At 41.0% G+C, this 10727-nt stretch overlaps 1 protein-coding gene across 3 annotated transcripts; it reads right to left on the reverse strand.

Moving 5' to 3' along the window:
* Positions 1-1713: 1713 nt before the first annotated feature.
* On the reverse strand, positions 1714-10096 carry LOC124176372 (major royal jelly protein 1-like). Of its 3 annotated transcripts, none has more exons than XM_046557588.1 (6): positions 10003-10096; positions 6504-6757; positions 5383-5549; positions 5079-5297; positions 2490-2915; positions 1714-2336 (listed from the first exon to the last, which is right to left on the reverse strand). In XM_046557588.1, exons 2-6 carry the CDS (start codon positions 6688-6690, stop codon positions 2034-2036), a joined length of 1302 nt encoding a protein of 433 aa, XP_046413544.1. In that variant the 5' UTR covers positions 6691-6757; positions 10003-10096; the 3' UTR covers positions 1714-2033. The 3 variants fall into 3 exon arrangements, with proteins under 3 accessions (XP_046413544.1, XP_046413542.1, XP_046413541.1); XM_046557586.1 differs by lacking the exon at positions 10003-10096 and adding an exon at positions 8016-8113; XM_046557585.1 differs by lacking the exons at positions 1714-2336; positions 2490-2915; positions 10003-10096 and adding exons at positions 3986-4412; positions 4566-4991; positions 8016-8110.
* Positions 10097-10727: the final 631 nt, after the last annotated feature.

Consider the following 10727-nt stretch of genomic DNA (forward strand, 5'->3'; position numbering starts at 1 on the left):
CTTGAATATCGCATATCAAATCCCACCTTACTTTACTGCGCATGATTGTTATTTTCAGGATCTGAGATTCTCGGTACCTATTGCAGTAATGAAATCATCGGAAGAAGTGAGTAACTTGGAACGATTCCAGTTCAAACAGGCTCATCACAATATCGCTTTAGGGTGAAAATGTCGCGCATGCGCAACGCTTGAATTGCGGTAAATTTATGTTTGCGTCTCCTGTCAACGCGACACCACCCCCATAATCGGCCACCGCGCCGCCTTGCTTACATAGCGTTTTTACTCCCAGTTTGTACAGGCGGAGTCTCATGCTCAGCCACCCTCAAAAGCCTTCGGCTTCGTGAACAGAGAAATGCGCCAGGCCACGCGCTATTTGCTCGCCTGAATAAAGTGAAAAAAAAACAAAAAAAAAAAAAAAAACGATACGCCCTACGAGAAGAAGCAGAAGACGAAAAAGAGGGAGAAGAAGAAAGCAAAGATAAAAAGCACGTGACACGCGTAAGGAAGGGGAGGGGGGGGGGATATATCGCAAGGATGACGGTGGATTTTACCTCGTGGAAATTTTTTGGCGCACGGTACTTTCTCTCCTCGATCACGCGTATATTACCAGCGTGGAACGGTCTAATGTAAGAAGACAATGTTCCCGACTTGAAGTAGCGGGACTAAAAAATGTTCGGCAAGTTTAGATGCGAAATTGCGTTTGTTGGGCCAAACACCTGTCGGCGCCTTGAGGAAAAAGTGAATAGCAAGGGAAATTATTTCTCTCGTCGCCAAGCGGCAGCAGCAGCAGGGCTTTAGAATGGTCTAGAGAACGTTTTGAGTACGGGATGTCTTATTCTTATCATTGAATTCCATTTCCAGCGTCGAGGAGCGTGGAGTAAGTGAGGCGATATATAACTGCGACACGAAGGCTCTGGGTCGTAATGTAAATATTCGCGGTGCGTGCGAGATGGTCTGTCCATGCATTCAACCATCTCTTTTTGAACCATTTCACAATGTCAGTCAAGCGAAATGGCTACTGGTAACGTACTTTGAATCTACTTGAGGAGAATGATTAGCCGAAAATCGATACGTAATTTCACGGCGACGGATGGTCGTACATTAAGTATTCGTCAAGTTATTATACGAGCAAGCTCGTCTCTTTATCTACATCTCTTTAAGAGTACGTACAAAAATCTGATGTCAGATACTCGTCAAGTTGAAAATGAAAGCTCAGGTAACCATGTGATGACGTTTCAAATCGCTTCAGAGTTGTTAAAAATCTATAGTTTAGATTCGTTCGATGTTAATCTGCGACAGCTTATTTTATTCAGAAGACGATGAATTTACGCAAATTCACCTAAACACTTTTTTTCTATCAGGTTAATATTATTGATTGTTTGATTTTACAACACTGCACCGATATCAATCTTCATCAACGAAGCGCAACGTTGAATTGACTACTGCAAAAAACACATATCCTTTTCGGTGACTTTTGAGGAAACCACCTGTGCTCAATTCGCTTCATGCTCTTAGAAAACTTGTCTTCGTAACAGTGAGAAATAAGCTCGGTTCGGAGAAAACACGAAGAAAGAAATGGGTGCGTTGGATCATCAGCAGGATTAGAGGTGAAATATTTTTCTCCAGCAACGATCGCGTGAGCGCTTCGCTTCGTCTGTTCCCACAGCCGTCTCAGCGTGGCACATACAATCAACCAGCTGTCCGTTTTGGGAATATGAGGCATATTGTCGGGCAATGTTTCCCGTAAGAAACACATCGCTTTATTTTACCGATGTCACCGTGGTGGAAAACTGTCGCTTTCATCAAGTCCCAACATGTAGGGATTTTTGAAAGTGGTTTGTCGAGATACCAACTCAGAGACGTATTTTGTAACCTTAACTCAGCCCCATTGCATGCAGAGTAAACAATGAACATTTGCATCTTCCTCGGAAGAGAACGGAGACCAATTTGTTTGTAGTGATTAATCGTTACTTAAAATAGTGATACACGAGAGATAAAACCCACATCAACCGTAAGACCCAATTGAGCCGTTCTTACAGAGAAATCGCTGAAGAACTGACAGTAACAATTTTGAGTTCAAAATAGAGTTTGTCTTCAATGCTAATGGAAATGGTGTGTGGCTCAGGCTCACAGATTGTGCCATTGACAAGATCAGCCACGGTTGCAACCAGAATCCTGAAATTGACTTCTTCGAAGTTCACGGTACCCAGAAGGAATTTTTGCAGTTGATTGGTCATTAGCCAGAACTGTTCGTACGCAAAGCTGTTCTCAATCCCATTTAAAATCTTGGCGGTACTGCTAAATAGTATGGCATCGTCTTCTTCGATTATTGTACTCTGCATGAATGTAAATGGGGGAATACTGTTACACTGATATACTAATGGTCGTTGCATGATACGGAAATTCATGGTCATGGGATCTGATGTGGTTTGATTTTGAACAATGTAGATCAGAATGGATTGATGACTTGGTCATGCAAGTGTGCTCACCACGTATTCTGATTCCCAGGGATATTGTAAATTCCAGCAGGCCGTGACTGGCGGCGTGCCGAATAAGCCCACTACGACTCCGGAGTCGGAAGCAGCTCTGGCAAGTAACTGACTATGGAATGTAAAGTTAGATCTATAATATGTTATCGTGTTTCCAGCTGTATTGGAGTTGTGCAAGTTGTCGAGTGAAGCGGCATATGACTTCTTTGAAGCCAAGGGTCTGACCAAGAGGTAATCTTGCTCAAGAAAGCCAGGCGGCAATATCACGACATTGGAAGTACCGAGTTCGAGAGTTATGTTCTCGCCACCTATGGAGAAGAGTGTTGATGTTGGACCTGGAGCGTAAACATCGTCATCCTCCAACCGCCATATGGCCGAACCGTTCCAAATAACAAGACCATATCCCATCGGGTCCCCGATATACACCTGCGAGGGGAATGGAATTTCACCAGTTTTAACTCCATACGCTTACAGATTTGATCTCCAAGTAACACCGCCTTGTGTTTTACTAACCCAAGTAGTACTGCACGAGTCTCCAGAGATCTCCACGGCTTAGTCGACCTTTACTTATGGTCACAGAACTGTGCGCTACTTCATCAGGAATTATGATCTGCTTCAGGACCTCGTCGGTTTCCGGATTGAATGCGATTATCTTGGCAGAACATATCGCCAAGTCAATAGCGTGTTTTGCCCACTCGCGTCGCTCTATCAAATCTACTCGATCGAGAGTTTCTTCGATTTCCGAAAACAGTGCGGCATCTGCCGTACTTCACGGCTTGTATCCATGTAAAAGTTGCGCAGGACTTCTCCGTGTTTTCGAATTCGTAATGCATTCATGCCGCTTTGTACCATTTTTAGATATTCTGCCTACCTGCCCCCGCTTGGACATTGGAGCTTGATGCCGCAGGCGAGTTAAGGGAGGTAGAATTCATACGTTCCACTTCTCCATTTGCTCCCGGTTTGGCCACGGCCTTCAAAACATGTTTGAAGCCGTACTCTTTGCAGAACGCTGAGAACCGATGTGACGTAACACAAGTGCCTCTGTCGCTAATAATCCTAGTCGGCGCCTCGAATTGTGCTAGTGTTCCTTCGCACATTCTTAACAAATGGGCTAAGTGTGAGGTATGAAATGAGGTAGCAGCCTTTTCTCTTGGGTGCAGCTAACCGGGGTTTCTCCTCCCAGCAGATTTGTATGGCAGACAATTTACACATGCTTTTATATACTTGGATATAAATCTTTGCATCCCTTTGAACCAGTCATGTTTTTGAACCTTCTCAAGTGTTTTCTCTAACGAAAAATGTCCTCGATCGTCGTGACATACATCTACAATATTGAATCGTGACGCACGAAGCACTACCCACTTGTTCCAGTGAAACAGATACCACATCTCGGTATTAGTTTTCATCCGTAGAATTAGCAGACGGTGTAACGTGTTCCGATATTATCACAGTAGAGTTTTTTTTACGCAGATTCATTTCATACAAAATAAACAAACAACATTTGCGTCTTGCTCGAAACGGAACAAAGACCAATTTATTTGTGGTGATTAATCGTTACTTAAAATAGTGGTACACGAGAGATAAAACCAACGTAAACTGCAGAACTCAATTAAGATATTCTTACAGAGAAATCGCTGAAGAATTGACAGTATCAGTTTTGAATATAAAATAACGCTTGTCCTCAATGCTAGGGACGATGGTGTGTCGCTCCGGCTCACACACTGTGCCTTTGACAAGATCAGCCATGGTTGCAGCCAGAATCCGGAAATTAACTTCATCGAAGTTCATGGTACCCAGAAGAAATTTGTGCAGTCGATTGGTCAAGAGCCAGAACTGTTCGTACTCAAAGCTGTTCTCAGTTCCTTTAAAAATCTTGGCGGAACTGGCAAATTCTATGGCATCATCGTCTTCGATTATTGGACTCTACATGAAGGTGAGTCAAGAAATAATATTACACCGAAATACTAGTGGTCGTTGCATAATACGGAAATTCATGGTCATGGGATCTTATATGATTTGATTTTGAACAGTGAAGATTTAAATGAATTGATAACCTAGCCAAACAGATGTGCTTACCGTGTAAATTGATGCCGAGGGATCTTGTAAGTTCCAGCAGGAAACGACCGGGCGCGTGGCGAATGAGGCGATTGAAACTCCATACGCGGAAAAAACTCTGGCAAGTAGCTGACTATGGAATGTAAAGTTAGATCTGTAATATGTTATCGTGTTTCCAGCTGTATTGGAGTTGTGCAAGTCGTCGAGTGAAACGGCATACGACTTTTTTGAAGCCAAGGATCTGACAAAGAGGTAAATTTGCTCAATAAAACCAGGAGGCGATATTACAACGGTGGAAACACCCAATTTGAGAGTTATGTTCTCGCCACCTATGGAGAAGAGTTCTGCTGCTGGATCTGGAGCGTAAACATCGTCGTCCTCCAACCGCCATATGGCCGAACCGTTCCAAATAACAAGACCATATCCCACCGGGTCCCCGATATATACCTGCGAGGGGAATGGAATTTCACCAGTTTTAACTCCATACGCTTACAGATTTGATCTCCGAGTAAGACCGCCTTGTAATTTACTAACCCAAGTAGTATTGCACGAGTCTCCGGAGGTCTCCACGGCTTGTATCACAAGTCGTCCTTTACTTATGTTCACAGAACTGTGCGCTACTTCATCAGGAATTATGATCTGCTCCAGGACCTCGTCGGTTTCCGGATTGAATGCGATTATCTTGGCAGGGCATACCGCAACGTCTCCTATTTTCCCAGAGTCGACGGTCCACAGCCTATTGCACTTGTCCATCTGCAAAGTGGATATCAAGACTGAGAATGACGTGACGATAATCGGTAAGCATCAGTCTGGACTAGAGACATTTGCTTCCACTCACAATAAGCCTGGCAGCAGAGACAATACCGCTGCAATCCGTCGACGTGTGCCAATCCCAACTGGGGTAGGGCGCGAGCAATGGACCCCCGTCGCCAGTCTGATTCGAGATCGTCGACAAACTCGCGGGGTTATTGAAGTGTTTTGGGGTTGTTACCAGAATTCGATTCCCTAGGAGATAGCCAATCAGTTATTGCGTCACTTCATAAGAAATAGTATATTGTGTATCAAGGCTGAAAAAGAGGCGCTTTTGAGGAGTGTGAAGTTAGCCGCACAAACGAAGCAAGGGCAGCCTTCACAAGAGTTATATCGCATTCCGCCCGTGGTGCACACAATACTTTTTGTATGACTCGTTTTGAAAACGCGTCATTTCATGCATATGAAGCAGGCGCGTCTCAGGCCAATTCGGAAGCGGACGGACAAGTTTTTTCCGCCTGGCTCTGGCGAACAAAAAGGTATCTTTCCGCTTTATTTCTATTCACCTGAGTCCACTTTGCATATGAACAATTTTCACACGATTTTATTCGGCACATCATTATTCGAAACGACGTTATTCGGTTCGTTGTCACAACTTTTGTCCCCGCGGGTACTTTTCGAAACGGGTGATATTTGATACAGCGTTATTCTACTGTGGCATGATTTCACGCAGAATTTATTTCCAATGTTTTGTAGGACATGAATTTCGCTTCTAATTATGAAAAATATACAGTAATTTGACGTTGTCTGTTCCATAGTATACGGCTTCAAAAAAAAGGTGTGAGTTTGATTTTTGCATCAAATTCACAATGTATTCGAGCAAATCAAATACTGTGGTCTAAGATCAAAAGAACTTCGATGAGTTTGCTTTGCAGGACGTTAGGAATAGAACCTACGTGCAATCATGACCTGGAAAAACAACACTGTATCGAATGTTACGCGGTCCAAATACTACCCGTGTGGAATAGTACCAGTAGTAATATCCTGTGTAGAAAAACAAAATCGTAAACAATTTTATCAAGTGTAAAGTAGCTTCAGGCGAAACGTAATGAGGTAAATCGGTCTTCATCCCGTTTACTTAGAAAGTGGCAGAAAAATAACAGCAATGAAATCGAGTATATCAGATGAACCAATTATTCTATTGAATACCTGAGATTCTCTGGAAATCAACCATATGAATTTTCGTGTGGTTGTACACGCCGCTCTCGATCGCCTCCTGCTTTTGCGTATCATTCTCCCAGACGTAGTCAACATACTTCCATTGGTACAGAGTTTCAAGTTTAGCGGTCAAAGTCCAACCAACAAACGTCAATAGAACCATTAGTATGAGATTCATTTTGTATGCGGCTGTTATTGCTGTAGCTTATGTTTGAATTTCTGTTACACAGCCACGAACAGCGCAACTGAAACACATGATTTTGAACTAGTCTGTCGATTTCTGTCAATTTAATTTTCACAGGTCCGACAAGCTTGTAAAAGATTATGTTATGCTTAGATTTACAATAACTGCCATCCATGCAGTAATAACTCTTCAATTTTTGTTGAAAATTATTTGCAATATAGGCAATTAATGAAAATGCGGATTGTCTACCCGCAGATCCATCTTATCTTAGCTAAGGCTAAACTTACATAATGATACATGATTGGATTTTTGAGACGAAATCATGGATTCCACCGGATAGTTTATTACTCAGGCGAGAATTTACCTGAAATAATTTGCGATCCCTAACCTCCTAGCCTTTTTCCGCAAATCATATATACGACCCTTGCCTTACATCTCATCTTCCCGGTAACTTCGTTTCCCCAAGAACCCTCTCTTTATATTAGTACGGCTATGATTAATTTGTACCCTGGCAGAACTTCGAACCAGCTAATTTTTCTTGGGTATCATATCGGTAAGTCTTGTAAGAATGGTACATGTTGCATCAACGTGATTATTCAAATAAACTTCAGTTGATTTTTTTTTTTTTATATCTTGACTATTATACTACCTATGTATCTGCTTCTACTTGATTCTTTCTCTTTGGCTATGAAATGTTCTCATAAGCTAGAGAGCAATAATTCAGAACGCTGCAAACATTGCGCAGAAAGCAATACTATTCGATCAACAGGAGCAAAAAATTCTTTTCATTTTACTTGGAATGTATGACAAGGACTGTGACTCGAGCACTGAGCATTTTGGAGTTAACTTCATTGAAGCTTTGAGTGACAGTGAATATTTTTAAGAAAAGATTTATCGATACCGAAAGTCCTCTTTGACCAAATCTTATCCGTACAAGCCAAAATATTGGCAGTATCTGAAATGGATGCCGAATTAAAGTGTCATGTTGGAGACCGGATATCTTAATTCCAAAAAATAGGCCAAATCAGGTTCATCGTACAATCATAATTATACAATATTCTGTAGAATTTTTATTATCGCTTCGTTTTGAAATTACTGAATGTGCTCTGCGTCGAGTGATTATATTTATTGACATGGTAAATTTTTTCTGCGTAAGTTGTACATTGGGTTAAAGAAGTCTCGTTAAAATTACAATCCATTTCGTTACAAGATGCATTTTTACCAGCTTTGATTATTGCCTTGCGACGGAAAATTAATGATCAGGTCGAAGATTCATTTCTCATGCTTATTCAAACGATACAGCTAGTTATGAAACTTACGTGAAAAATCTGTTCGAGTCAAACTCAATTGGTGAAATCCAACCAAGACTTCTTCTGTGACATCGTTCAATGTTTTTCTCCAGGCTGTTGATTTTCAACTACAACTAATTCTCATTTTGCCACTTATTTATGCATATAATGCCGTCGCCACAGTCGTAAATGATTGTTGTCGACTATTAAAATTTCACTCGTTGCGACTTTAGTGTAGAAACGAATCATGTCAAAGCAGATCCAGATAATCTGGCTATATTATTTTTTCTAAACTCACGAATAGCGTGATATTTTTGCAAGACGTGTTCGAATAATTCGTGACCTGTACTTCCAAACTGCACTTTTATCTTGTAACTATAAAGTTTCCGCAGCTTAGAAACATTCTTGATAAATGCAGAGCAACACTCAAGAGCATTAAAGATAATAACGCAAAAAGTTTTGAACTGGGACGAAAATTCATATTATTTTCGTTACATTTTATTGACTGCTAAAAATTATTTGGATATCACATAAACACTAACTAAGGTACGTGTAAAAATAGGTATAATATCGCCCAAAGTATCTGAACATAATTCGAACATTGAGTAATATTTGCAGTCCTTGACGAGAACGTTGACCGAAGCACTAAAGATTCTCAAGTTGCTTTCATTAAAATCTCAAACGCCAGTATATATTTTTTGAAAGTTGTTCGTTGAGATCCCAACGTCCTCTCTGACCAAATCATAGACGTGTTTTGTAACCTTTAATCTACTTGCGAACTGCAATGTACGGTTGTCACAAGCCAGTAACACCTGAACAAACGGATGAGATTAATCCTCGAAATTCAAAATATCTGGATGCCTTTATTTGGGAGTAAAAACTTCGTTTCAGAAGCTCTATTTGGTCTACAATTTAAATGATCGTGATGAAAGTTTTTTTTCCAATACCTGGTTCGCAAGTTCGATTTTCGAAGCCCATGGAGCGTGCGTAAAGTGCCCTACTTCCGAAGAGTGCGGTAAAACGATGTTGGCCCTTGCCCGAAACTAGAGTGCTCGATTTTACAGACTAGGGCTTTCTTTGACGGACGCGTACTTCCGAATAACTAAATCTTACGTATTGATCGTAAGTTACCTAACCCTAATTTTACGCGCTGTCAGTAGCACGTTGTTCTCCTCAATCCAAACTTCCCTCGATTTGATGATCCAGTGATTAGCTTACCTTGAATCATCATGAACCGTGCTAATGTTGAAAATAGACAACAGAAACGTACCACGTTATGGTAATAACTTACATATATCCGCTCAATTATAGCAGACTGAGTAAGGTGTTTCGGTATTCAGAGTAAAGTTTTTGTACGCAGCCTTGTTTCGTAAAAGGTGAACAAATAAAATATGCATCTTACTCGGAAGAGGACAAGGTCCAATTTATTTTTGGAGAATACTTCTTACTTGAAATAGTGGTACATGACGCATAAGACCCCGACAAGCTGTATCACTTGAACAAGTTACTCCAGAGAAATCGCTGAAGAATCGATGGTATCAGTTTCAAATTCTAAGTAAAGTTTGTCTGTAATGCTAGAGGAAACGTTGTGCGTCTGAGGCTCACATACTGTGCCATTAACAGAGATAGCTCATATACGTACACCTATAACCAATCGAATCATGTTGAAGACTCTATGCAATATATGAATTTCATAAAATTTCAGGTGGTGTACCAGCGCTTCCGGTTTGTTCTAATATCTGCTCACCCGGCAATACTGCTCTTATTCATTTACACAGTTGACGACTATCCGTGAACAACTAACATTCCTACTTCCAGACTGATTCCGCTTTCATGTGTGCTCGGCTGAGGCTAATCTAACGTGATGGCCCCCGCGAAACTCCAAACGAGCACATTTTTCTTCATCGTATCATTGAGTCTTGGAACAATGGTACGAGTGGCATTCGTGTGATTAATCAAATACACTTGAGTGAATACGAGAGTGATAAATGAATATTTGTCAAATTTTTTTTTTTACCTTGATAATTATACACCACCTATGTGTCTACTTCTGATGAATTCTTCCACTCACGTTTCACTTGTGAGTGTTGGCTATAAAATGTTTTCATGAGTTTCACAGCAACAATTCAAAGCGTTAAAAAGAATGAGCAGAAAGTAAAAATATCTAACAAGAGCAGAAATCATTGTTATCTACTAGTGGATTTTTTAACGCAAATTCCGATTGTTACCGATAATCGGTTGAACATAGTATCAAATATACAAGGTAACAGGTAAAAGATCCTTCAAAATCCACGAACATAATTCAAACGAGCTATTTCCAGAATCAGGGCAGCTGACATTTGAAATTCCTGACAAGTACTGTGATGGAAGCGCTGAGAAGAGTTAATTTTATAAAACTTTTGAGTGGCAGTGAAAATTTTTTAGAAGCGATTCTTCGAGACCCAAAAGTTCCCTTTGATAAGGTTTCACAAGATAATTGGCAGTATCCAATTAATACGGAATCAAAGTGTCATACTGAAGATCGGGGCTTCGAATTTCAAGGAATAGGCAGAATCAGATTCACGGTACAGTGGAAATATTTACAGTCCTTGACGAGGATGTCAAACGAAGCGTTGAAGAATCAGAAGTTGTTTTCACCGCCGTCTCAAAACCAGTGTATCCCATGTCCTGTGGATCCCATGTCCTGTGGATCTTAGATCTCGAAACGCATTGTTGCCCAACGTAAAAACGCTTGGCGAGGAG

This window comes from Neodiprion fabricii, chromosome 2 (genome assembly GCF_021155785.1).
Source record: "Neodiprion fabricii isolate iyNeoFabr1 chromosome 2, iyNeoFabr1.1, whole genome shotgun sequence".
Taxonomy (NCBI): domain Eukaryota; kingdom Metazoa; phylum Arthropoda; class Insecta; order Hymenoptera; family Diprionidae; genus Neodiprion; species Neodiprion fabricii.